Below are 24,182 nucleotides of genomic sequence, written 5' to 3'. Positions count from 1 at the left end.
GGGAGCAGTGGCGGTTTCTTCTTTGTGAAAGATATGCATAGTGGTTCTATTACATTAAGTCCGATTACCTGACATAGGACATGATAGAGGGGTACTCTAGAACAAAAATTTAGATCCCTTTGGTGTTCTCCTTGAATCTAATAGGGGTTAGCAGGTGGACACTTACTCCGTCATGTTCTGCATTATGCAGTATCATGTTGTACTTGTCTAGAGCTTCTGTAAAGGACCCGAAGCCTTTGGTGACGAGGGTTCCTACATCTTCACTCAGTAAGACCTATTCTCGACAGAAGTGTGCGTGTGTATCATGTCAGCCAGCACAGCGGCAGAGACAAGCTGGCATCAAGGTACCATAACAACCAACAGCTGTCACCAGCACTCTAACTCATAGCAATATCGGAGGTAGTAGCCAGAGACATCTTCGGTACATCGCATGGTAGGGACTAGGTTGGTCCAAATTTTCACCTCGCGTAGGTTTTTTGTTCCTCATAAGCCACACTCAGCGATCTGGTCTGTGATGGCTTTAACCCTTCTCTCGGCGCCTCGTATGCTATGCTCCACTCGTCGCCCGCCTTGCTGGGCACGATACAGGAATTCCTGGGCCTGTTCGAGCTCCTTTCGATTCTCTATACACCTTGTAAACCTTTCTGCTATTGATTGTGAGGTCGGTTTGTTTTCGCCCGAGTCCGAGCCCCAATCGGTCTCACCGTATGTCATGAAACTCTCTCCAAGAATCAGGTCGCCAATCCAGAGCCCAACCATGCCTCGTAACTCCAGCAGATCACCCCTTTTGTCAAAAGGTGGCGAGATGACGAGTTGATCGAGCCTATCCTTGATCTCCCTTGCTTGGCGAAGCTCTTCCATCTTAACAATAGAGTCCTGAGCACGAACTTCCACAGACGAAGCCATGGTGGTGTCTTCGCCAAAAGAAGTACTGCTATTCGCCGAGTTGTGTATTTTTTCTTCAGCCCGCGTGTGTGCACGCTTGCTTTTTTCGCAGACCTCATATATCCAAAGGGAGAACATAGCCGGGTAAAATGTCAGCTCATCCACTCTGTGAGGGTGCAGTTTCCGGTTGGGAAATTGGACTATTAGACGCTCATAATACTCTCTTGCGAGTTCAAATCCTCGCTCTGTATAAAAGTCTTTATCAGTCGAAGATTGCTTATTACCGGGGATTTGGGCGCTCTCCTGGTCATTTTCGCCGTGAGTGAATTGGTTTAGGGGGCTCCGACGAAGCAATATTTCTGCGCCAATGCCCCAGCGGTCATGGTTTCGTACATCTATGGGCCGTCCAGCGATCTGGGACCTTAGAATCATGCCCCATGCTCTTCCTGCGCGCTGATAATCTCCCTCGAGTAAACAGTGATGCAGGACTGTGGTTAAAACACCGAGGTGCGTCTGTCTCAATGCAGGCTTCTCACTCTTCCGACACAGGGGCTGGCTCTTCGAGGTTGCATTTACAGCGAAAACAGAAGGATGCAGGCCAGCGAGTTCCTTCTGGACGTTTGTGTAGTTAAAGTGGTCTCTTGATATCCGTACAGAGGCATGGGGGAAAGGCGGTGGTGGAATCTCAAATGCATTTCCAGGCAATAGACCTGCGACACGCAGCTGGGCGGCTTCCTGGGGGGCAAATGAGGCCTGTGATTGCGCGTTTGGGGTTGCCTGTGAGCCTATCGGGTCTTGGCCGGAGGTAATTGGAGGCTCTTCGACATCCTCGTCGCGTTTCCGTTTCCTCGAGGGCTTATATTGGCTGGCCCGCAACGACTGAGTCGTTTGCTGGCCAGGCTGGTGGTGACCTGCAAAGTAGTGCATGTTTGTGTTTTTTTAAGGACTAGGCAATCAAGCACGGCCAGCACGGCGTGCAGATGATGGGAGGGCCGTCAGCGGCAGCGATGACGAGTGTGTCTCATGATGCGCGCAAAATGAAAAACGAGAGGAGCAGGCCACGGCGTGAGCTGAAAAGACCAACCATTGCGGGTGAGAGATGGCGGTGTGAGTGGCTGCTCGTACCTGGTCACGTTACCGCACCCCTGCTCCACCCTGCGCCAAATAAGGAAGGCTCGGCGCGCTAGGCACATTGCATCTGCTATCGACATCACAGCCGGGTCCCAAGGCTAATTCACACATCACCACACCCTCAACTTCACTGTATTCTTCGACGGCCTCCCTCCCCAGCCGGGACGGCCTTTCACGATGGGTCAAGCCAGCTCAAGAGGCACTCAGGACTCGCGCCCCCGCCTTAGAGCCCGCCCGACATCATGGGTGCCCTCGCGGAGCCCGCCGCAAGATGATGGTTCTATTCCAGAGTTGCTGCAGCCCCCGCCATCGTGGTCCTCCAGGACAGCGTCTCAGCGCTTCAACCCACTCAATCTCCTCTCTACTCACAGCGATCGCTCAGATGCGGGTTCGTCTGGGCCGGCTTCCAGTGCGGGCAACCTCGCACGGCGCCGCTCCCGGATCACCAGGGTTCGCTCATCTCTCCCCACCTTCCCGAGCCTGTTCTCTCGCGGCACGTCAAGCAGATCTCGAGATGCTGAGTCACCCTATGCTTCCTCGTCCCTGTCGTCCCTTCCCTCTGCGTCACGTTCCACTCTTCGGCACACGGCTAGCACTGGATATGAACGTAGCGCTTTCCGGCCACGAGTCCAAGTGCCCGATCTCGACCTCAACTCTGACGATCTTCCGAGCAACACCCACGCCGAACACTCGCATACCCACATACCACGGCTAAGTTCCTCACGAAGGGCTGGCAGGCCGTCGATGATATCATCCCTTAGGCCTGACAGAGGTATCCGAAGCATGGCAAGCTCATTACGTAGGAGACGATCACCTTTGCGGCAGGAAGATGATCAGGCTGCCGTGCTGTCACGGCTGCTCTCTGCAGCGGCAGCGATAACGGCGGCTTCACTCATGGGCAACGACCACAGAGCGGTATCTGAGGCCCGAAGCGTAGCGGGCGATAGTGAAGATGGAACGTTCGATAGCTTCCTTCAAGCCCTCCAGAATGGGAGGCTAGCGTCGGCGTTGAGGCAAAGCGGGAATGACAACGAAGAAGGGCCAGAGACTCCGGGTGGTAGTCCTATACCGCTGAACTTCTTCAGGATGTTCCGATTTGGCTCTTCTGCAGGGAGTCAGAGAAATGAATCTTCTTCACGCTCAGTCAGTCAGGGGAGTGGCCCCGCATCTGAGCATCGAAACGGAGACGAGGAAGATGGCGATGATAGGATGGTGCCTATCATCATCGTCGGCATCAGGACCATCAACCCAGCCAACAACCCAGCCAATGATGACAGCAATATTCCTCCTTTCCTGGACGCCCTATCCAGCTTTCCGACTCCTCTAGCTTCTCCTGGCGAAAACACCATGGATGGAATGTTACGACAGCCGCCAAACGCCACAAGGTTTAGCCATCGCCGACGTGCGTCGATGGGTGGCATGAACACCTTCCCATCTAATTATGATAGCCAGCGGCATTACCGTTCTCCGGATCGCCCTCGTCCGTGGTCTACGCTCGCTGACTCTCCTTCTGGACCTCTTCCCCCTCCGACTACTCCTGCCAGCTCAAGACTCTCTGCTGTGTCGTCTGGAACAACCACGCCAACCCTTTCAACTACCCCTCCCTCACCAACCGTTCAATCAACTGCCCCCTCGCGCCGCAGGCGCTTCATCCGAAGGGCTACAGGCTCGAGCTTGGAACCCACCGCAGAGGAGCCTCAACGTCCACAGCGGACTCCCCGCCAACGACGATTAAGCGAATCTGACTTCACCAGGTTTGGTTCTGGTGCTTCTCGCAGGAATGGCGTTGTTGAACCTGATCATAATCCAGGGGAGGGTTCAAGAAGCTGGATCATCTATGTGTTAGGAGGCAGCTACCCTGAGAATCATCCTATCCTTACGACCCCTAGTCTTTTCACTGATTCGCCGACGTACGAGGATATGCTTCTTCTCTCTACTTTGCTTGGGCCAGCCAAACCCCCCGTTGCCACAGAAGAAGATGTTGCTGCGGCCCCTGGTCTGTACTTAATTCATGAGCAATGTGGAACTCTGGTGGCGGAGGCTGTTGAGGGCGGCGAGACATTCCGTCTTGCAGCTGACCAACGTTGTCTAGTCTGTCTGTGCGACTTTGAGGCGGACGAGGCAGCACGGAAACTGATTAAATGCGGACACTTGTTCCATAAAATTTGCATCGATCAGGTAAGTTGACTGCTACTTCACCATGTGGCTCAGTATGCTGATGTCTGTAGCAGTGGCTCACTACCGGGCGCAATTCTTGCCCACTTTGTAGAAGCCAAGGAGTGGATGAGAAGACAACAAATGGTTCTCAGCCAACAACCCCAGATATCGCTGATTTAGCCAATTCACAGACACTTGCATAGCAACCTGTCCGCTGCGTCAGCAAGTCATTCTTCATTGGTTCACCCTACGGACAATGTGCTCAGATATTTTCTTCAACCTAGAGATTTTCAAGCGCGCGCACTTCTTCTCTTTCAACTTTGGGTTCGAGACTCTACTCTGTTTAATTGGATTTTCACCTACTCATTCCTCACCTACGGATTCAATTCGGAAGGCATCTCTCGAGAGACTCAGACATGACGTTGGCCTCTATCCCTCATTTTGATCTGAAGCGTACGGCGTTGGTGGGTGCCCTGGACTGGATGCCCGTCGAGGCAAGGAATTTGCAATGGTATTAGGGGAAGGCTGGGAAATGGCACTATCGGGTTTGAGGATGGGTCATATCAGGGCGTCGTTAAGGGACATGACGGGCGAGGAACGACCTCAACACGGCGATATTTTGGGTGCATGTGAAAGTGGATGACTGACGACTATTTTCTTCTTACATTTTGGCTGCATGTACATGGTTTCTCAGACATGGAACAGGAACAGAATTTTAATGCGTACACGATTGGTATCCGAGCGCGGGAGATGGGACACAGCAGAGTCATTTTGCAGTAGTCAAGGTTTATTGAAAGCGCGGGATGATGGCTCGCAGGACGCTCTGAATCAGAATTTCGATGAAATGGCGACCTCGATATCAGGCAAGGGCCATAATTCGCCCAGAGATTGCTTCGCCGTAGGGCCACAAGTTCGTTCATTCTTCCTATCTTGAGAAATATTCCGTGGTGGTCGGAGCACACCTTGTTGCAAGGGGACTGCTGCGAAAGACACTGGAGAGCCTTCCGGGTCACGGATGCGGCCGGATATGCTAATCATTTAAATTTCCTGGGATATAGTGGTGATGTGATAGTCTTTGCGCCTGTAGAATACGGATGCTTGCCCGTATGAAGTTCCATGGCCTTTTCGTGTGTTGAATATTGGTAGATATTTCGCTATCCCTAGACGTTGCTCGAAGCTGCCATTCCTATACCACCGTAAGGCTCTTGCGCCCCGACAAGCAATTTGATCTCGGCATTAGCATAATTGGTCCTGAAAGGGATCGCGCTGGTACAACATCTCGAACATGGCCTGTCCTTGAATTCGTCGTCCGAGCGTCTATTGGTTGACCTCATGAATCCAATAGCACGGCGAGCGCGGCTAGTGCGTGACAACCGCCCATCTCCTCAATCAGGTTGTGACCGAAATGCGATATCTTATGGATACGGGCGGTGGATAGGGTTTGATTGCTGCACTTTACTGCATTCATGCGCAACAGGAATGCAGGTCTGATGGTGTGGAGAGCGCACTATCATTTTGACTGCTTTCTGTAATAATTGTGCCGTTCGTAGTGCGTTTAGTTTTGGGAACACAAAAGCAAAGGAAACACAATGCTGTGGGACAGATTTGACGAATCCCGAGAGCGCGGCATATGGGTGCTGGGGATCAGGACAGACAGACCCTGTCGGCCAATATGTATGAAGTCAGAAGAATGCTTGGACGTCGACTTCTTTCACCAGTGGCCGAAAAGAGCGCAGGATTCGCTCCTCTGCCGTCGCCATTGGCTACGTTTAAATTTAAAAATGGAAACGTTCCCGACCCGGCGGCAGATTTTACTTTTACTTCCATGCTTTGGTCAAAGAACGTTCGGCCTCTAGTGAGCCTGCTCCTGACTCTCGAATCTCACCACTTAGCAACGCGGATAGTCGCCCAGAGCGGACCAACCTGGGCGGCGGATACGCAGGCAGATACGCAGATGGAGACTGCAGATGCTCCGGCGTCGGCGGCCCCGAGGCACCCGTATCCAGCGTATTGCTTCGTCGTCACAAACTCCAGTATCTGGCTGCCATCAGCAGTGTGGGCGGTGGTTGTACCAGTCTTTCCAGCCCCGCAATCAAGGCAACCAGCGCACAAATGGCGCGCAGCAGACAGTTCCACTGCACAGGGAAGGGCGGGCGCAGCAGCGGGGAGTTTCAACCTCAGTCTGTGTGTTTCAAAGGAGATGCATTCCGATCGATGGGTCTTACAGAAAGCAGCTCCAGCAGGGTTGAAGCTTGTTTGGCACGTGGACGCATCCAGGGCAACGGTAGTGCGCTTGTTGACCGCTGGCCGTCGCTGCAGGAAGTGCCCTCGACTGTCGAGCCAACCCCACACCCGCCGTCGCTCCACGACACTGAGCGCTAGCTGGCGGGCGGCGACGAAAGACGGTCGCTGCTCTTGCTCACTTCATGCAATGCAGTCCGGCCATCACACATGGGTTGCGCGGCCCGCCATCGGGGCGTCAGCTCAAATGCCGTGAGCACTTGAGCTGCGCGGTGAGGATCCGAGAGAAGAAGGCTTTGAAGGAAGAGGAAGTATTACGGAGTACGGCAGGAATCCGGATGGATCCCTCATCCTCCATCCTTCCGCACGCCGCGAATGCGATCCTGGCCGAAGCGGTCTGGGACTGATGGATCGTGAATCAGGGAGCACAGCACATGACGTACAGCATCTGCGCTAATCAATGTCCATTGAGCAGCCGCTGGAAGTCGGTTCATTACTGCCCCAGTCGGAGCATTATTGGGGGAAAGGGTACAGTCTGGAAGGTGTGCAGCATTGCAGTGACGCAGCATGGACAAGCACGGCGGGCCTCTATCAAATGGAAAAAGACGACGTCGACACCACACGGATCCGGCGTCCGCCAGGCATGTCGTCGATGGGCTGCGCACTGCGGCAAATGGCATCCCTCTGTTACTCGCGCTTCCCCATGGCAGACCATTCACACCGAGGGACGGCTTCCCTGTCAAGAGTCTTCAGTAAGGTTTCAATGCGAGCACCGAACTTTGATGCATCGCACACCCATCAATTTGCAGCTGCGAGCGGATTGGATGGAGTAAAACTCCCCGTGACATGCCACTCTGGATTCATGTCCACAAATGCCTCTGTGTCATGCCGGCAGGCTGCGTGCCAGCAAAAACGACCACTGGCCGTCATCTCTGCCTTCAGATACGCACCTCACGTCTTCCCACGGCTACCACTGTGCCGGAATGTCAGGGGTGCAACTGCTTCTGGGCTGAGGTTGGGCCAACTATCACGCAACGGGCTAGTAGATGTAGCCGCGGCCTCTCTTCTCGAAACCTCTCGGCCTCCTTCTCCCGCCAACGGTCCTGTCACCGTCTGAAGAGGCGGATGGCGCTGGCTGGCTGGGTGAATTGGGTTACTCGCCCTAGCCCTGTTCGGCGATCGGATATCGACGTCTCCCACAAAGATGGGAGCCTCGAGGCTCGACGCATGCTGGGGCTGCAGTCAGGCCCTTCAGTTTTTAGCTGCATCGGCGCTCGCGCCTGTTCGGGGTCAGCACGCAAAATGAGACTCCGCAGTTATAGATGCTCTGCCCTATATCAAAACTCTGCTGCAGACGCCTTCACGCGGTTTGAGTAAGGGGAGTGGTTGTGGCGCTGGGCCATACGAACCAGAATTCCGCACCACACGCCGCCCAGCCCAATTGCCGCACCCATCGGCGTCCTTTCAACCCTCACGGCGGCGTCATTCGCTGCGTCGCCAGTGGTGAGGCCTTCACATCATCCGCCCCCCACCTCTCCCCGCCTCCCTCACCTGCTCGTACGCCTCGGCCGTCTCGAGTGCTTCCGCTGCTCCTGCTGTCATCTTGCTGAGGCTTGGCCCGCGCCCGCCACTACTGCTGGCTGCTGGCCACCCTGCAAAGGCGATCTTGTCTTTAGGCACGAAGCGTTGTGAGCTCCAGTTGGTGAGCGATGCGCTGACAGCAGGCCTCGGACAGTTGACAGGTGCGATCATCGGCCGGGATGGTGGCAGAAGTGCCGCAGGAGGCAGGCTGGAGCGAGCAACACGCCGGCCCTGGCCCCGTTCCCCTGCTGGCGCCCCAGAAGAGGCGTGCGGCTTGACCTTTGTCCCCGGATGGTCGACAGCTGGGCGCTGGCCGTCATCGTGGAGCGGCAAGGTGGATCCATAGCGTTGCTGTTAAGACGCGCATCAAGGATTGCAGAAGGAGCCTGCGCAGATGTGGGCGGGCAGCGGAAACGTCCGGCTCGAATCAAACCGCCAGCGCGCGGCGCACGGCCGTCGAAGACTGGCCGGAACAGGTGGAAAAGGTGACTTGGAATCTGTGCAGCCCGCTCTCGTCCCTTTCTGAACACCCTGGCCGCCATCTGCAGAGGCCATCTCTCCCCGCCTACGTCTGATGAGCACTCTAGCTGTGGGCTCCGACGCCCAGCATTGCTTCTCCCTGGACGCAAGCAAGATACATGGCTTTTGTCACAGGCACATACAGTAGCTCAGGCACTATCTCTTTCTGCGGCTGCTGTGCTCCTCATAACGTCGACAGCACCACCAGCCAGTTTCAGGCTGGCACTTCACCTGCCCCCATCAGCGCCTGTGTTGCGCGCGTCAGAAACCACCTTGCTTTCCGCGGGAAGTTAAGACTCCATTGTGCTGTTTAAAAGCCGGTCGCTGGGGTCTGGTCATCGGTGCTAGCAAGGGGCCTAACGCAGGCCTGACCATCCATCTTTTGTTGTCCTCAACTACTCCCTTGAATCAGCGCCCATTCCCTTGATTTATCTTCAAACACACTTTCTCTAACTCCCTGGCGCTGACCCCATCCCCGACTTCCTGCGATCGTCCTCAAATCCCTGCCAGGCCGACCTCTCGGGGGCACGGATGACGTTGATCACGTTTCTGCGCTCCTCTCATTGTCGACCACAATCTCTTCGCCGCTCTCTTTTCTTCCTCGCTGCCTCGAAGACATGTCTGGATACTATCCTCCAAACCAACATATTCCGCCCCAGTATTACAATGTCAATCCAAATGCGGTCCCTAATCCAAACATTCAAAATGTCCCACCGATGACAACAGCTGAGGCTCATATCCCTCACGGTCTTCCTGACACCCCAATTTACCATGGACTTCCAGGTGCCTTTGTTCCTTATCCGGAACCGCAGATGCAACAGGCCTATATGGACCAATATGAGGATATCCCCGGAGTTATGGGAGCCCCACCAGGCGGCAATGGACGCATGAGACGACGCAGTGCACCCGGGGACCATGTGAAGCACCGCAGAACTCGAAGTGGCTGCTATACATGTAGGAATCGGAGGGTCAAGGTAGTTATCCCTTTATTAGATTCGAATGAGACATACTGGCTGATACAATGAAAACAGTGTGACGAAAATCATCCTGTCTGCGAAAGTGAGTATTCCTGTACCCTTTTTTTATACTTGTGCTCAACTTAGCCTTCCCGCAGGATGTCGCAAAGGTAATCGGGAGTGTGTGTATCCCGAGCCCCAATCAGCCTCCAAATCCGGCCGAAGTGGAGCAAAATTAGGTCAGAAGTCTGGGCAAGAAAGTGGTTCGTCTCCAGAAGACCAGCAAGAAGACCTCAAGGAGCCACTATCTGCGATCCCTGACGACGACGAGGAGGTGGAGACCGAGTCAAACACTGTTTCAAACGCTCCGTCGAATAGGGACCCATCTGACACACCGTCGTTAACCCATGGTCGAAGTCCTTCGCCGTCGACCGAAGCCTCTTCGACAATAGCGAATTCAATGCCACGTCCTCCACTCTCCCGTTCCACCAGCAACCAAGCCACCAAGCAATCTGCCACACCCAGCCGATACATTCCTGAGCTACCAAACGACGTCAAATTCTATCTCAATTACTTCCGGAACCAAGTTTCCTTCCACCACTACGCCTTGAAGCGCGATGGCGGCAATTTTCTTCAGACTGCATTCCTAGACATGACCATCAAGAATGAGCCCCTTCTATATGCTGTGGTGGGATTTGCTGCCTATTACCACACACTCTCGAAACCAGACGGACGAATGTCGAGCTTTCTCCAGTACTACGACAGGTCGGTGTCACTGTTAATTGAATCCCTTACGAAAAGCAAGAAGCACACCCTTGCTACATTGATGACTGTTTTACAACTTGCTAGTATTGAGGTAAACATACTCCCTTTCCTCCATTTGCATTCTTCTAACCCCCTTTCGCAGGAGGTCCTCGGTGACTGGGTCAATCTTATGGGCCATCAGAAAGCGGCTTATCAAATCTTGAAGAAACTGTATACGCCACAAACCATCACGAAATCAGAGCTTCTAAGGAAGGTGCTGTTGTGGTACGTTCGATTTGACTTATTTGTAGGATTTCAGTCAGGCGCAGAAGCCGTCCTCGGCCAGGAATGGTACGTTTCAATCCACGACTTTTATGTCCATCAGGCCCGCGAGAACCCAGAAAACATTACGCTTAAATACGAAGAACGATTTGCATATTCGCGACTCGTGGCCAAGGACTTCAACGATCTCTTTGCGAGGAGGTCCAAAGGGCAGCTCACTGATGAAGCCTTCATGACGCAGTTGGGTGAGATAGACCAGCGAGTTAAAGGCTTGGATAAGAACATTGATCCTATACTTTTCGATCCTAGCGGTTATATCACAGACTTCTCTGGCACACCGGACCCCGACGACATCGTTAATCCTTATGAACCAAACATCATTTGGCAAGGCCAGCAATGGACATCCAACTATCTCTTGCTGGATTCCTGGGGCATTATGTTTATGTACAATATTCAGTGTTCGTTGGCCCTACGGAGACCGATCGATCCGGATGTGGGTGAGAAAGCATATCGAGCAGCCCAAACCTTCGAAGCCGTCACCATGTATCCCAAAGCCCCACCAGGCGCGATCATCGAAGCACAAGCATGTCTTGCTATTGCAACGCTCTTCCTTCCCAAGGATCCGAAGACCATACAGTGGTGCCGCCGCACGTTTGCAAAAATCGAGTCTGCTGGGTAAGTTCTTCGACACGCTTTAGACTGACTATGTGTTCTGAGCCATTGAGTTCATTTTCCTTCACACAACATACACAGTGTTTCTATATTTCACCCAGTTTACCGCACCCCGCTGCCAGACCGCTTTAGCTAGTTGTACTACAGAAGGTACTGACTATTTTCCCTAGTTACATCTACTCTACCACACTTCGTAATCGAATGCTAGAAGCTTGGGGGCTAGAGCCCTCTGATTGGTGGTTGCCCAATGACGAAGGCTGTCCGCCCATCATCCGTTCGATCAAGAACTTTATCTCTGACCGGACACAAGAACCCAAGGACCAGACTTCCGAGGATCTGCGAGAAATGAGGGGCATCTTCAGCTCACTCAACATCTCAGACTCGCCGTCATCTGATAGAACAAGTGACACTCCTATCGAAGGCATACTTGGAAGTGCGGGTGTACCAACGAATTTAGATGAGACACTCATTTACACAGGCGGGTCTCCCGACTTTGCCTGGAGTTACGAACATGAAAAGTTTGGAGGACAGGATCCGTACACTACAGGCCAATTCCCTGGACAATGAACGTTGGCGTCGACAAGATGACAAGTCCCCGGGTGGCGGTTATGTGCAGCTCATCAGATGCATCTGAAACGCTCTATTCCAGCCCTGTACCACGAGAGTCCATCTGATGATTTGGAACGGCATTCGGTGACACCTTGATCGACACATGAAGCACGGCTTGCGTCCTGCATGTGTATATGCGACAAAACAGACAGTTCTGTGTCACGACGCACCTCTCCTGCCGCGTATTTCAGCATTTTTGGAATAATCTAGCGAGGCGACCCCACATATGCCAACCCCTCTTCCAAACATTATTCTTCTCCTGCAACCCATTTTCGACGTCATCTCCTCCAAACCCACCACCCTATCATTATGGAAGCACAATGCAGACACGGCCGCAACGGAGTGCAGTCATGGGAGCAAAAGTTAGATTCAAGGGCAGAAATGGTCAGGTGGAAAGATACGGATATGCTGAGATACCCCCGGGGAACGGCAACGGCGCATGATGGTCAACATTTTACACAACATTTCTTTTGTTTGAGTCATTTCCTTTCAATACATTGCTCTCAGAATCCTCCACTTCTTATGCCACGTCGGCGCGGGCTGCATGGTGCGCCCGTAGCGTTTTACCTCTGCTTCTTGAACCTGTATTGATGACCCAGTATACTTAATCTACAAGCTTGTTTCCTTGAGTGTCCGAAGCATTATTATCCCGGCATACATACAAAGGTTGCACTCTTATATTTCGATTTATATTGTTCCCTTACTGGACTAACTCTTGAGTCCTGCGTTTTCCTTCTCTGTACAATTCACTCGCTTTCGCTTTGCAGCGATTCAGAAGGCTCCAATTTGGTGGACGGAACAGGCTAGATTGGATTTGGTGTCGGGCTGCATTGATTCATTTTCAAGGGTGACTCGACTTTAGCCAGAGATTACCTTCTTAAACAAAAGATGTTTTAGTGTGCATAATCGGCTTGACGGCCCATTTGCGTGATGTTCATCGGTCAGATCAGCATGGCGATATTTAAAACATGCCGCTGAGCAAATTGCAATATGTGAAACATTTTAAGAGCGCCTCAAGTCAAGAAGACCAGGCCAAGCCCCGGGGAGGCAACGGGCTCACGATAGGACACAGGACTACTTCGGAGAAATTCACAACCGCCATGAGGGCAGATAAATGGGCACGAGGCGCTGTCCATTGCGATGCGAGGACGAGGACCGTTTGAGGCTCTCTGATCAGGACAAATGGGGTCTAAGTGTGGCGCAGCATGGTTCGTGCGCCGCCCTCGTGGCATGGGGCCGGCGGCGTCCAGCAGAAGCTATTCGACACCTGAACATCAGCTTCGTCGCCGCATCCAATATACCCTCCACAACCCCAGAGTCATTAGCAGATCTCCGTCATGGACAAGTTTCAAGCTTTCGGCAAGAACATCTCGTACGCTACTCCGGCCCTCCTTCCCTGCCCGCTTCCTACTTCCGCTTGCGAAGCTTCACCTGCTGACATGGCCGCTGCAGCGCCTCGTTCACCCCCTTCGCTGCGAGAACACAGCAGTATGTCAAGGAACAGCTCGGCCAGGCTGAGGACAAGGTGCGCACCTCCCCGCGATGGCTAGGCGGCGTCAGTGGGAGCCCCTGACACGCTTCGCCAACAACACCTCAGAGGACAACATTGACTTGGACCGCAATAGACCCAGCTTCCGCCAGACTATATCGAACTCGAAAAGCGAGTCGATGCCTTGAAGAAGGTCCACAATGCTATGCTTCAAGTCACGTATGAACCCTTCCACTCTGTCACGCGGCCGCGGCGCAACTAACGTCCTTTGTCACTAGTTCTCAATACTCGAATGAAGCATACGACTATCCCGCCAATATCAGGGAATCTTTCAACGACCTTGGTCGGACTGTCTCTGAGAAAGTAACCCTTTTGTCCTCTGCCACCTCCCCCGCCGAGGCCCAGGCCGCCCTCACTGCTCCTCCTTCCGCGAAACCCCAGCCGAAGACCTTCAGCCATGCCATTGCCCGCGCCTCCCTAAACAGCTCTCATATCTTGTCTGGTGAGCACGCCGGCGCCGGCGAAGATCCCCTCGCTACTGCCCTTGAGAAATTCGCCATTGCCAGCGAGAAGGTTGGAGAGGCAAGGCTAAATCAGGATGCCCAGATTCAGAGCAGGTTCTTAGCCGGATGGAGTACGACTCTGAACACCAACATTATGTTCGCAACTCGTGCTCGCAAGGCCGTCGAGAACGCTCGGTTGAGTCTCGATGCTACCAAAGCCCAGGCTAAGAGTGGCCCGGGCTTCCATTTGCCAGGTCAGCCCGCCGGTCGGAAAGATGGGTTGGAGGAGGAGATGACCGAGGAAGCCCGCGCCAAGGTGGAGCAGGCTGAGGATGAATTTGTTGGCCAGACGGAAGAGGCCGTTGGTGTCATGAAGAACGTGAGTTACCGATACGTGATTTTTGCCGCCACGGCGGCAGTTCTACCCTTTGGTCAGCCACCTAACTCGTACATATCAGGTCCTAGACACCCCCGAACCCCTCCGCAATCTTGCGGACCTCATCGCCGCCCAACTCGAGTACCATAAGAAGGCATACGAGATCCTGTCGGAGTTGGCCCCAGTTGTTGATCAACTGCAGGTTGAGCAGGAGGTGCGTCGCCACCAGTCGTCTGATTTCTGATCTGCACACTGTTGCAAAACACCCTGTCGACCTGATCTGATGCATCGTCTTAGCGCGCTTATCTTCGCCCAAGCTGATCTATTCGTTTCATTTAGGCCAGCTACCGTAAGGCTCGTGAAGGAGCATGAATCTAGCGAAGCTTTTTAGAATGAAAGATTGCGTCATGAGGGGATTCCGGGGGTCAGCCAGCAAGCAGCTATACTTCTAGTGATAGTTGCTCGGTGACAGTCCTGGTATTCTCAGTCGTTGGGGGGTTTCTCATTGCCACTGTCTCTGTCTCTAGTTTTAAGATTTCCCCAATGTGTGGTCTCATCCCCTTCAAGGATGCCCGTTTGCCTATGCGAATAGTGAATAGAATTTTTCCTGTGATTTTGCGATTGTACATGGCGGCTCAAAGCTCGGGCCGATGACTCGGCATTTTAGGCGCCGAGATCGTCCTTTGCTTGTGGCATGAATCAGCGTTTGTCTTCTTGCTTTGTTAAGTTAACACCTGGTACCAAGGTACAAAAGGTTAGGAATAATTTTTGGTTGCGCTTGCTCTGGCTCCCGGTGCCTCCTCCTGCATTGTGACTCACAGCATTGTGCATTTGGCGTTCTAAGCTTTATAAAGGGTCCACTGGGTGCGGTTGTAGTTAACCCTTTTATATCAAATTATACCTTTCTTTCATCACTTTTCAGCACCGTCACATTAGACCAGGCGCTGTTTATCTCCTCCACAATGACCTCAAACGATTCGACCCCCACCATCTACTTCGGCTATGGATCGAATCTTTGGCTCCACCAAATGGAACTCCGGTGCCCGACATCGAAATTCCTAGGCGTAGCGCGGTTGGACGAATACAAATGGATTATCAACGATCGCGGTTATGCAAACGTGGTGGAAGTCAAGAGCGCTACTTCTGCTAAAGAGGCAAAGGAGGAAGATACAAATCCGGTAAACAAGAAGTCGAAGTACGATAATGTTGTCTTTGGGCTCGTATACTCCTTAGAACCGAAAGACGAGGATCGACTGGATGTCAATGAGGGCGTACCATTCGCTTATACCAAGGAGTATCTTGCCTGCGATTTTTGGAAATCCTCCGATGGGAAGTGGACGGATGTCAGCAAGCCCTCGACTTGCGAGAAGGAGATGTTGGTGTATGTGGATAGGAAAAGGACCGAGGAGAGTACGCCCAAGAAAGAGTATATTTGGAGGATGAATCGGGGGATTGAGGATGCAGACATGATGGGAGTGCCGAGGGGATATGTGGAGGGTGTTATGAGAAAATTCATTCCGGTGGAGGAGGAGGAGGGGGGAAGAGGGGAGGGAAATGGGAAGAGGAGGAGTGTAGAGGATAAGGCGTGGGAGCAGGCGAGGAGGTTTGTGGACGAGAACTGAGGAGAGAGAGAGTCAACTTCGCTCATTTCACTTTTTTTTTTTTTAGCTAGTTCCACTTTGTATGCAGGCTAAAAATCTGGTCACCGAAGAGGAATCCTTTGACGCAGAAAGGGCCCTTATGGAAAGGAATACAACGTAGAGCAAATTGCGTTTGACCTTGGGATTAACCCTGGGGTCTTAGACTTCAGATGTCAAACCTTCGTGTCATCTACTCCTTGTTTGCCTAGCATATCCTCTAACCATGCATTGTTGGATGCTCGGGTACAGCTCAAAGTTTCTGTAGTAAAAGATGCAATACACTCACGCACAGCTTCACTTCGTCGTCAGTTTAAGATTTTGACGTTATCGAGACTCTTTCACAGGTGAGCCTGTGAATGATTTGATGACCAAAGGGCAAGATAAAACACGACAATGACACGAGCGCATGTGATGAGCAGGAATTACAAGGAAACGGCGAGTTCTAGGCCCAGCATGAGGAAAGAGCGCTCCCAGGTGACATGGTGGAGGGAGGAGCGGTGATTACCTCACCTTGCATAGACTAGCTTCCTCAAAAGTATCCGAGATGGCATCTATCTTCCACAAATCTTCCAACTCTAATCACCAGTCTCCAGTGCATCATCTGCGTTCATGGCGAGAGCAGGGAGACTGGTCCTCTAATTTAGGCTAGCCTGTCCTCTCTGGCAGCTTTCCAGCTGAATCGTCGTCAGCATGAGACGCCCTCTCCGCCATATGCAGCTGAGCCTCAAAAAATATTTCAAATCCTCGAACAGCAAAGGTTATTCAACAAAATGTTGGTGTCACGACTTCCTAGAATAGGAAACACTAAAGAGCGATGTGGGATTGCGTTGAGGGTCAGCTTACGTGGTGACCTAAGCTTCTCTGCAACGAAAAATATTCATCCCTCCTTCTCCCTCTCCTTGCTCGATGCACAACTCACTATTCGTTCCCCAGGACAGTTAGTCTTCCACCATTCGTTTCACAAGGAATGCGTTTGAGCTAGGCTTGTGCCAGAGGAGAAACACGAGGTCACAAAATCTGCGCCTTCCTAATTCACAAGTTTGCTTCACCCATACCAAGGTCCATCCATGACACCAGCCCTGCTTTAACGCGATAGCGGTTCTTCCTCCACCTTCCCTGATCCGAACTGCTATCGCTGATGCCTGAGTGATCCGTCCTCGTCCACCCCACCACACACATCCCACCCTCGACAGTCCCCAGTCATGCCCTATTCTCACCACAGCCACTCAGGTCAGTTCTGCGCCCATGCGAAGAACACATTGGAAGAGATGATCCAGGAGGCTATATCAAAAGGCTTCCACACCTTCTCCCTGACAGAGCACATTCCACGTCACATCGAGGATTTCTATCCAGAAGAAGTGCGTATGTCTCGCGTAACGCCGACCATGAGGTTGCTTGCTAACCGCCATCATAGCAGGAACTGGCATATACCGAAGCAAGCCTCGCGAAGCTATTCGATGATTTCACAGGTGAAGCAGCCCGACTCAGGGATGAGTACTCCCCCAAGATAAACATTTTTATCGGCTTCGAGACCGAATGGATCCGGCCTTTATCCCTGACCCTGATCCAGGAGATCCTCGCAAAGCACACGTTTGATTTCTTCATGGGATCCGTCCACCATGTTCATACCGTTCCTATCGATTTTGACAAGGCAGCGTACGAAAGGGCTCGGGCAAAGGCAGGCGGCACAGACGAGAGGCTCTTCGAGGACTATTTCGACTCCCAGTATGAAATGCTCCAAGCACTTGAACCGCCTGTTGTTGGACATTTTGATCTCATACGTCTATTGAGCGACGAGCCCGATGCCGAATTCAATGGATTTAATGGCGTTTGGGAGCGCATTCATCGTAATCTGGAATACATTACCTCGTATGGCGGGATACTCGAGCTCAATTCTTCGGCACTTCGGAAGGGCTTGGCTCAGCCTTATCCATGTCTGCCCATCTGTGAGGTTGGTCACACCGCTTTTGAGGGCCTGGCGCGATTGTTTGTTTTTCTGACCCTTATCGCGTAGGCATTTCAGCGCATGGGAGGACGTTTCACAATATCCGACGACAGTCATTCTACAGATCAAGTCGGTACGAACTACTTTCGGCTATTGGACTTCGTACAGAAGGCGAGGGTGAAACACATCTGGTATGCCGACCGTAATGCTCCGCGGAAGGACAACCGCTTCCCCAATGCCGGCTTTTCGAGCATAGCCGTTAGTGAGCTTGCACAACTTCCCTTCTGGACGGCCAATCAGTAAAAAAAAAAGTCACCACCAGAAAGTCGCTGCCGCAAAGCCGTGAATAAGCACCTCTCTTCATGAAAATGAGTAATACGACCAATCACGTCTTGATACCGTGAACTAGGTTTGATATTAGCCGTTCGTGAGCTTCGTGCAATGCGCCTTTTGATAATCGGACGTTGGCGGAGAGTAGTTGGCTGAGCATACGACTTTAACATTGCATTTCGCAATGCAGTCCATAAATGTGGCTTGGAGAAGGTTCATGATATCAATATTGATCGAAAGCTGCCGAATCGCCACGGCAATCTGCCTCAGAAGCGTGGGGTGCACCAGTCAGCATGCTGTGGACCCCAGCCGCTGCAAGCGCAACCGTTTTGACCAATGTGTGACCCTGAATGCGACCCGCTGGTCTGTTACAGGGCCCAAACCGAGTTTTTGGGAGACCCAGGTCATGGCGCAGGTGCCCTCACGATCGCCTCTTCACGGGCTGGCTGATGGGTGCGATGGCTGGATCATGTTTCATCAGTGCACCACGTGTGACCAGCGCGGGGACGTGCGCCAGCTATCTCAGAACCTCCCATTCGATAGCAAAGCCGACGATGCCGATGGAGCGGGACGTCAAGCAGTTTTGCCTTTTGCAAAGGATACATTGGCATTTTTCGCGTGTACAGGTGGGATTTTAGGGTTTACCGCGAGAAGCACGACAGTTGTACGAAATCTGCATTTAGACATAACGTCATCCGGTCACTCACAGTCGAGCACACTAAACGCTCACTGTGGGTGTGTGGTTTTGTGCGGAAGTAAGGTTGCCAAATCCGCTGCAGTTTTGATTGGTGCTGTTTTCTGAAGTAGGGAGCACTTTTAGTCGGAGGTTTCTGTGCCGCCGCGTGTTGTGCTTTTAGATTTCCGGAGAGCAGTCTCTGCGCTAGACACTAGCGAACGTTGAACGGGCGTGTTAAGGGGGTGTCTGAAGGATAGCGCGGCCAGGTTTGAAGAACAGTTCGGGACCAGAGATATCACTCACGGGTTTGTAAACAGTCTGGAATGCGCAATCATGACACAGGTAACTTAGAAAGCGGGATTGAGACATGTCTTGACTCGACTGCTTGCAACAAGAATGGCTTTTCGTCGTGCTTTGGCGAGTAGCAAAGCGAGCCTGTGGGAAGTGGTTCGGGCTGAGCAGGTCTTTGTGCCGATCTGCATACTGTCTGAACGGACATTTTTTCTTTGCTTTTTTAATTTTAGTTTTGGGTGGTAGATCAGAATGACGGGCGGTCTCGTGGCTTGCCTCTTCCAGGCTGCTAGCGCCTAATGTTCCATTTGCTTTTCTTGGTTCATATTGTTGTTTTTAGCACGTCGAGTAGTCCGCCGCATGCCTCGGTATTCCGTCGAACAGCTCTGGAATAGAGAGAATGAGGTTAGAGGAGAGCAGCAAAACTGCCCCTCCGTAAGCGCTCGAGGAGCTAGACAATGCGGACCTCTGGGCAAGCCATCGAATCAGAGGCTCCAAGTGAACCACTTTCATGAGGGAGGGTTGGCGGTTATGCTACATCATTCGACATGATCGGAATTTTGTGGCTGAAAGGGTTGCCGGGGAGCACGAAGGCGTGACTCGAGGAGGTTGTGTACCCTTTGACGAGAAGGCAAGCCATGCAGAGCCCTGTTCACGCATCCACAGATGGGCACAGTTCGCGGGGCTAAGGTTTTGACGAAACGCCATACAGATGGGTGGGCATGAGATAGTTGCGAGGTGTACATGTCGTACCCCACCACCCCACCTTACTTAGCTCTTCACGCAATAGTGTCCGTGAGAAAGTGAAGTTGTTTGTCACGCAACCGGGCGCTGGGCCGGAACCCGAGAAGCCGCGAGAAGGCTCCTGAAAGCTTGCAATGCGGAATTGAAGAGTTGTAGTGGGCTGGAGGTGGGTGGTAGTGGGAGTGGCCGAGGAGGGGCAGACGGGAAGTACTCTGCGAGCCAGGGTGAAGGTTCAAAGTCGAAACGGATGCCGGTCAGCTGGGGCCTCGCGGATGACGGCTGGCTTCACGGTCCACCAGGGCTGGTTCGTTGTGCTGGCGCTCAAACGGCTTGAGCATCGGGGAGAGTGCCCCGAGAGACGGACGGGCTCTAAGGGCGGCTGTCCGTCTAGGGCCATGGGCCACGGCCTCGACACACGAGTGCAACAACCGCCTATGCGAGGGGTTAAAATGCTTGATGCAATTCAGCAAGCCAATCTGTTCCACGGCTTTACAGCACTGACCGATGAACCTGGACCTTACCTTCCTTGCGGGAGGAGCTGGAGCTAGAGCCCAAGCTCAAGCCATACACCACCCAAAGAGCCTCTTGAGAGCTGTGGCTCTATGCCCTTCACCTACCTTTTAAAAACCGGACCCCATCCTCCCTCAGCCAGAGAAGCTCTAGTCCACTTCTCTCTCCTTTTCACAACGCTCTAGCACCTGCCTTTGTCCGGCGTGCCCCGCAGCAAGCTTCACCATCCGAGCGGCCAGCATATATCAAGCACCTAGTCAACCTCCTTTCCCCTTCCCACCCTACCAAATCGACCATCACCATGGGTGTCGAAAAGAAAGTCCTGAAAACCGGCAACGAAGTCGACTTCCCCAAGAAGCACGACGAGGTGTCGATGGAATACACAGGTAACACGCAGGTCACACATGCTTGCATGGAGGGTCTCACAGAGAAATAGGATGGCTCTACGACGATAATGCCAGCGACAAGAAAGGCACCAAGTAAGTCTAAGTCGATCTCTTCCCAATTAGGCCCATCTGGGAGATCTGTACTTGGGACTGACGATGGATCTCAGATTCGACTCGTCGGTTGGTCGAGGAGACCTCATCACGCCCATTGGCGTCGGCCGAGTTATTAGAGGTACGTATTTTTCATATGCATCGGTCGCTGTCCGTCTCTCTCCGTCTGCAACTGGATATTGAGACATGTGCAATAATGGACTGATGTGCTGCACAGGCTGGGATGAGGGCATTCTGGGCTCCGGCTCGACCGCGGGCATGTCGCTAGGCGAAAAGGCGACTCTGACCATTTCAGCGTACGTAATGCGCCTATTGGCTGGCCGGCCTTGTCTCTTGCTCTCCTTCTCACACCACATGACTGACGCAATGCGCCGCCTCTAGTGACTATGGCTACGGTAGCCGGTGAGTTCCTCTGAGACTTCGTTGTTCCACCATCAGCACTGTACCTGCGATTGCGGACTTCGACTTCGGCGATGCGTGGCCAATATCGACGTCTGCACTAGTATTCGGCAAGTCGGGCGCACGCTCTCGACGCTACACCGACCATTGACACCAACGCGCACCGCAATGGACCGGTTCCATCCATTGTCATTGGCATTGGCCTTATTGCAGAAAATAGCATTCCCCGCGGATCCGCAGTTGATCTGATAGACGTTTGAGAGCACAGGCAGCTAACCCTTGAGTAAATTCACAGTGGTTTCCCAGGACACATTCCAGAGAATGCCAGGTTGATCTTGTAGGTGCCCAACTTTCATCACGCTTCATCCATCCGTACATCAATCGTCTGTGCTCCCCGTGTCCTGAACACCGCCAAATTCCCTCCTCTTTCTCACACCTTCTCCTTCGGGCGTCTGCGGGATGCCTCGTACCATTTTGTTCCTGCCCAACGCATATCCCAAGCACTTCCATCGGGAAAGTCCCTCACGCACTGAGACATTAATCTACCACCGTCAACCTTGCTGATACTGGGTATAGCGACGTCGAACTCAAAGCCATCAACGGCAAGAAGGCTTGATTGCTTCCATCAACTACGGATGTTGGATGGTCGGAAAACGCACGAGCCAAGTCATACATCATCCACCAACCGTCTGACCGACCGCCGACCATCTAAGCCCCGGATCTTCCGAGCGTTGATGCCCAGCAGGGCTGTTTATAATCTGGAGAAATTTTGATTGTTTTCACTTTGCGTAGGGAGTGCCAAGCAAATATGACATGCTTGTGCCTTTTTCGGTAGACTCAAGCCCTCACGTCACATCCCCCCCTCACCCCCCTCTCCTCAAAACACCACACCTTTTCAAAAAGTCTTGATTTGCTTCTCCTTCATGCCCCTCAGCAGGAGTTCTACTATTAGATCGAAGCCCGTTCCCCACCCCTTTGCATTCCAGTTCTGGTGACTTTCGATAAATGGGGTTCACATGTTGGGGGTTCTGCTGCGATGCCGGTTCAACTCACATCGCAAATGGCGCGTGGTCAGCGAGCTTTGCACATCAGGTTTCTATTTATTCTCTTCAAATCATGGGGGCGGGTCTTCATGACACGGGGTGTTTTATGTCTTTTCTTGCAACTCTCCTTCATCAACATTAGCCAAGCCTACTCGCTTAAGCTCTGCCAACTTAGGTATTGCAACTACATAGGGGATCACGCCGATCTAATCGGAGTTTCTTCGCCAATTCAATTATTCCAAGGTATCTGGCTATCTGTGTACTTGCTCGTCACCGCCACTATTCCTCAGCCAATGTCAGCGCTGTGTGAGCCCTGCGAGTGACTTGTGGGGCACAGGTCTCCTGTATGTACGGCGTGAAGGCTGGACTCATGTGAATCCTTCCATACGCCACGCTTATACCGACATTCACGCTTCGAGCACATCCCCCACTCGATACCACGACCGTGGAATCCTACGCAACATAACATCAGCAATCCTTCTTTGCGAGCGAGCCTACCTCGCCGTAGATATACATCCAACAAAACATCCTCTCGTCCTATCCTTCCCAAAGACCAACATCTTCAGGAAGCTTTCCAACGCCCTTCCCGCTCCTCCCGCTTCCCCCGTCTTCCGTTCCCCCACGTTTCGATACTTCCATTGGCGGTAAACCCACCCGTCCTTCATCTTACATAAGATATCAGTCGACAAACAGTTCATGAAGGACTTTCAAACCCACGTTTGCTGACACGCTCCAGACGGATCCCCAACGATTTTGCAATCCAACACATCCTTTTCCCCACCATCCGATCCTTACACTCCGTCGCTGTGTCTTCATAGCATAGCCACGAATGCTGCAGATTTCCCCACACCGCGCTGTAGTGGTTCTCTACACACCCTCACCGGACAGCACCGACACTGCCACAAATTCGCCACTCAAGCCTCAATCCTCAATCCTCAGTTATGCGCCGTGATATTCATAGCACAGAAATTACTTGCATGAAAACAAATGCCTCAGCGGACAAAAAAAACAGGCAGGACTATACGGACGCACACGTCAACCCCCCGGACAAATCATTCTAATAAAAAAAAACCCCCAACAACAGCCCAATAACCCCTCTCTCAACGCCAAACTTTCCTAACTACCGAAACCGTATTCTACAAAATCTAAAGCCTAAAAATGCAAGAGCCCTCAATCCCGATCCCTGGAGCCGCAGCCTCCAGCCGGCAAACAGCAAACGAGGAGCTCACTGACTGACTGACTTGCAATACATGACATTCACCCGTTCCCGTGCATAAATATCACACCGATAACGGGACAGGGAACGGACGCGAGCGGGCTACGGGGGACGGGCCGCACTTCGGCAGGGAAGCAAACAGGCAGTCAGGGAGGCAGGCAGGCTGACATCGGTGCCCCCGTGCCAGGGTGGGACCACGAGGATAAGCGCCAGGGAGCACGAGTATCAAAACGGGCACGAAATGGCGTACGTGAGTAGCGTTGCAGGCAGGCAGGCAGGCAGGCAGGCAGCAGACAGGGAAACGAGCGAGTCAAGTCAATGGAAAAGGGAATGGTTGAGGCACAGCACAGCTGTTGATTGTGGCTTGAGGGATTTGCAACTGAATCAGGTGATGCGAGCTTGTGGCCACGAGAACGAGAATCAGCATGTCCATCCTCCGAGACGTACGTCCGTTTACGAGGGCGGGGCTAGGTTGAGATTCTGCATACATAGGGCGCAGGCGTTGCGGTAAAGCAAGGTTTGGTCGGCAACACAAGCGAGAATGTGTGGGTCTATCTATTGTGTGTGCACCTTATGTGAGTGCTGTGTGTGATGATATTGGATAGGTACAGTAGAGGTCATTGAATGGCGCAGCCCAGCCAAGACTGGCAGGCGTACATGCGGCGTATATTGTTGAGATGGATGCACAGATGGATGGAGGACTGCTCGAGCTCGAACAAGAGTACGTATGCACGATATATCTCTCT

At 52.7% G+C, this 24,182-nt stretch overlaps 11 protein-coding genes across 11 annotated transcripts; 10 read left to right on the top strand and 1 right to left on the bottom strand.

Moving 5' to 3' along the window:
- Positions 1-63: 63 nt before the first annotated feature.
- BDR25DRAFT_331459 (uncharacterized protein) lies at positions 64-1,812 on the bottom strand (the record flags this gene model as incomplete). Its single annotated transcript, XM_033692634.1, has 3 exons — positions 64-137; positions 641-887; positions 981-1,812. 3 exons carry the CDS (start codon positions 1,810-1,812, stop codon positions 110-112), a joined length of 1,107 nt encoding a protein of 368 aa, XP_033552482.1. The 3' UTR covers positions 64-109.
- A 987-nt stretch (positions 1,813-2,799) lies between these two features.
- Positions 2,800-4,376, top strand: BDR25DRAFT_211498 (uncharacterized protein; the record flags this gene model as incomplete). The annotated part of the gene is made up of 2 exons (XM_033684687.1): positions 2,800-4,194; positions 4,245-4,376. The coding sequence occupies 2 exons, from the start codon at positions 2,800-2,802 to the stop codon at positions 4,374-4,376; spliced, it is 1,527 nt and encodes a 508-aa protein (XP_033552481.1).
- Positions 4,377-5,845: 1,469 nt separating this feature from the next.
- On the top strand, positions 5,846-7,531 carry BDR25DRAFT_339694 (uncharacterized protein; the record flags this gene model as incomplete). Its single annotated transcript, XM_033693423.1, has 2 exons — positions 5,846-6,666; positions 6,949-7,531. The coding sequence occupies 2 exons, from the start codon at positions 5,846-5,848 to the stop codon at positions 7,529-7,531; spliced, it is 1,404 nt and encodes a 467-aa protein (XP_033552480.1).
- A 1,600-nt stretch (positions 7,532-9,131) lies between these two features.
- On the top strand, positions 9,132-11,735 carry BDR25DRAFT_211783 (uncharacterized protein; the record flags this gene model as incomplete). The annotated part of the gene is made up of 5 exons (XM_033684696.1): positions 9,132-9,488; positions 9,546-9,573; positions 9,629-10,326; positions 10,378-11,171; positions 11,339-11,735. 5 exons carry the CDS (start codon positions 9,132-9,134, stop codon positions 11,733-11,735), a joined length of 2,274 nt encoding a protein of 757 aa, XP_033552479.1.
- Positions 11,736-13,050: 1,315 nt separating this feature from the next.
- BDR25DRAFT_300666 (uncharacterized protein) lies at positions 13,051-14,870 on the top strand. Its single transcript, XM_033689420.1, has 6 exons — positions 13,051-13,149; positions 13,230-13,302; positions 13,403-13,485; positions 13,545-14,148; positions 14,228-14,359; positions 14,485-14,870. Exons 1-6 carry the CDS (start codon positions 13,115-13,117, stop codon positions 14,515-14,517), a joined length of 960 nt encoding a protein of 319 aa, XP_033552478.1. The 5' UTR covers positions 13,051-13,114; the 3' UTR covers positions 14,518-14,870.
- Positions 14,871-14,893: 23 nt separating this feature from the next.
- BDR25DRAFT_339691 (uncharacterized protein) lies at positions 14,894-15,767 on the top strand (the record flags this gene model as incomplete). The annotated part of the gene is made up of 1 exon (XM_033693422.1): positions 14,894-15,767. The coding sequence occupies exon 1, from the start codon at positions 15,108-15,110 to the stop codon at positions 15,765-15,767; it is 660 nt and encodes a 219-aa protein (XP_033552477.1). The 5' UTR covers positions 14,894-15,107.
- A 61-nt stretch (positions 15,768-15,828) lies between these two features.
- BDR25DRAFT_349930 (uncharacterized protein) lies at positions 15,829-16,931 on the top strand (the record flags this gene model as incomplete). The annotated part of the gene is made up of 8 exons (XM_033694611.1): positions 15,829-15,846; positions 15,879-16,129; positions 16,202-16,259; positions 16,310-16,415; positions 16,452-16,563; positions 16,618-16,722; positions 16,751-16,823; positions 16,863-16,931. The coding sequence occupies 8 exons, from the start codon at positions 15,829-15,831 to the stop codon at positions 16,929-16,931; spliced, it is 792 nt and encodes a 263-aa protein (XP_033552476.1).
- Positions 16,878-18,139, top strand: BDR25DRAFT_87025 (histidinol phosphate phosphatase H). The gene is made up of 3 exons (XM_033699178.1): positions 16,878-17,143; positions 17,203-17,736; positions 17,800-18,139. The coding sequence occupies exons 1-3, from the start codon at positions 16,988-16,990 to the stop codon at positions 18,031-18,033; spliced, it is 924 nt and encodes a 307-aa protein (XP_033552475.1). The 5' UTR covers positions 16,878-16,987; the 3' UTR covers positions 18,034-18,139.
- Positions 18,022-19,095, top strand: BDR25DRAFT_87278 (uncharacterized protein). Its single transcript, XM_033699180.1, has one exon. The coding sequence runs from the start codon at positions 18,245-18,247 to the stop codon at positions 18,860-18,862; it is 618 nt and encodes a 205-aa protein (XP_033552474.1). The 5' UTR covers positions 18,022-18,244; the 3' UTR covers positions 18,863-19,095.
- Positions 19,096-20,451: 1,356 nt separating this feature from the next.
- Positions 20,452-22,003, top strand: BDR25DRAFT_87029 (peptidyl-prolyl cis-trans isomerase). The gene is made up of 7 exons (XM_033699179.1): positions 20,452-20,667; positions 20,718-20,760; positions 20,835-20,899; positions 20,996-21,074; positions 21,160-21,180; positions 21,473-21,514; positions 21,754-22,003. The coding sequence occupies exons 1-7, from the start codon at positions 20,583-20,585 to the stop codon at positions 21,791-21,793; spliced, it is 375 nt and encodes a 124-aa protein (XP_033552473.1). The 5' UTR covers positions 20,452-20,582; the 3' UTR covers positions 21,794-22,003.
- A 179-nt stretch (positions 22,004-22,182) lies between these two features.
- BDR25DRAFT_349927 (uncharacterized protein) lies at positions 22,183-23,340 on the top strand (the record flags this gene model as incomplete). The annotated part of the gene is made up of 6 exons (XM_033694610.1): positions 22,183-22,319; positions 22,363-22,515; positions 22,541-22,864; positions 22,923-23,028; positions 23,081-23,254; positions 23,305-23,340. 6 exons carry the CDS (start codon positions 22,183-22,185, stop codon positions 23,338-23,340), a joined length of 930 nt encoding a protein of 309 aa, XP_033552472.1.
- Positions 23,341-24,182: the final 842 nt, after the last annotated feature.

This window comes from Lindgomyces ingoldianus (assembly GCF_010093535.1).
Source record: "Lindgomyces ingoldianus strain ATCC 200398 unplaced genomic scaffold BDR25scaffold_4, whole genome shotgun sequence".
Lineage (NCBI taxonomy): Eukaryota > Fungi > Ascomycota > Dothideomycetes > Pleosporales > Lindgomycetaceae > Lindgomyces > Lindgomyces ingoldianus.
Note: the sequence above shows the minus strand (reverse complement) of the source record. Positions and strands in the feature narration are given on the sequence as shown.

Coding starts and splice junctions, on each gene's coding strand:
- BDR25DRAFT_300666 (XM_033689420.1), top strand. CDS start 13,115: ATGGACAAGTTTCAAGCTTTCGGCAAGAACATCTC. Junction 13,486..13,544: donor AATGCTATGCTTCAAGTCAC/GTATGAACCCTT, acceptor CTTTGTCACTAG/TTCTCAATACTCGAATGAAG. Junction 14,149..14,227: donor CCGTTGGTGTCATGAAGAAC/GTGAGTTACCGA, acceptor CGTACATATCAG/GTCCTAGACACCCCCGAACC.
- BDR25DRAFT_87025 (XM_033699178.1), top strand. CDS start 16,988: ATGCCCTATTCTCACCACAGCCACTCAGGTCAGTTCTGCGCCCATGCG. Junction 17,144..17,202: donor AGGATTTCTATCCAGAAGAA/GTGCGTATGTCT, acceptor CCATCATAGCAG/GAACTGGCATATACCGAAGC. Junction 17,737..17,799: donor CATGTCTGCCCATCTGTGAG/GTTGGTCACACC, acceptor CTTATCGCGTAG/GCATTTCAGCGCATGGGAGG.
- BDR25DRAFT_87278 (XM_033699180.1), top strand. CDS start 18,245: ATGCAGTCCATAAATGTGGCTTGGAGAAGGTTCATGATATCAATATTG.
- BDR25DRAFT_87029 (XM_033699179.1), top strand. CDS start 20,583: ATGGGTGTCGAAAAGAAAGTCCTGAAAACCGGCAACGAAGTCGACTTC. Junction 21,075..21,159: donor GCGACTCTGACCATTTCAGC/GTACGTAATGCG, acceptor CGCCGCCTCTAG/TGACTATGGCTACGGTAGCC. Junction 21,515..21,753: donor GAGAATGCCAGGTTGATCTT/GTAGGTGCCCAA, acceptor TACTGGGTATAG/CGACGTCGAACTCAAAGCCA.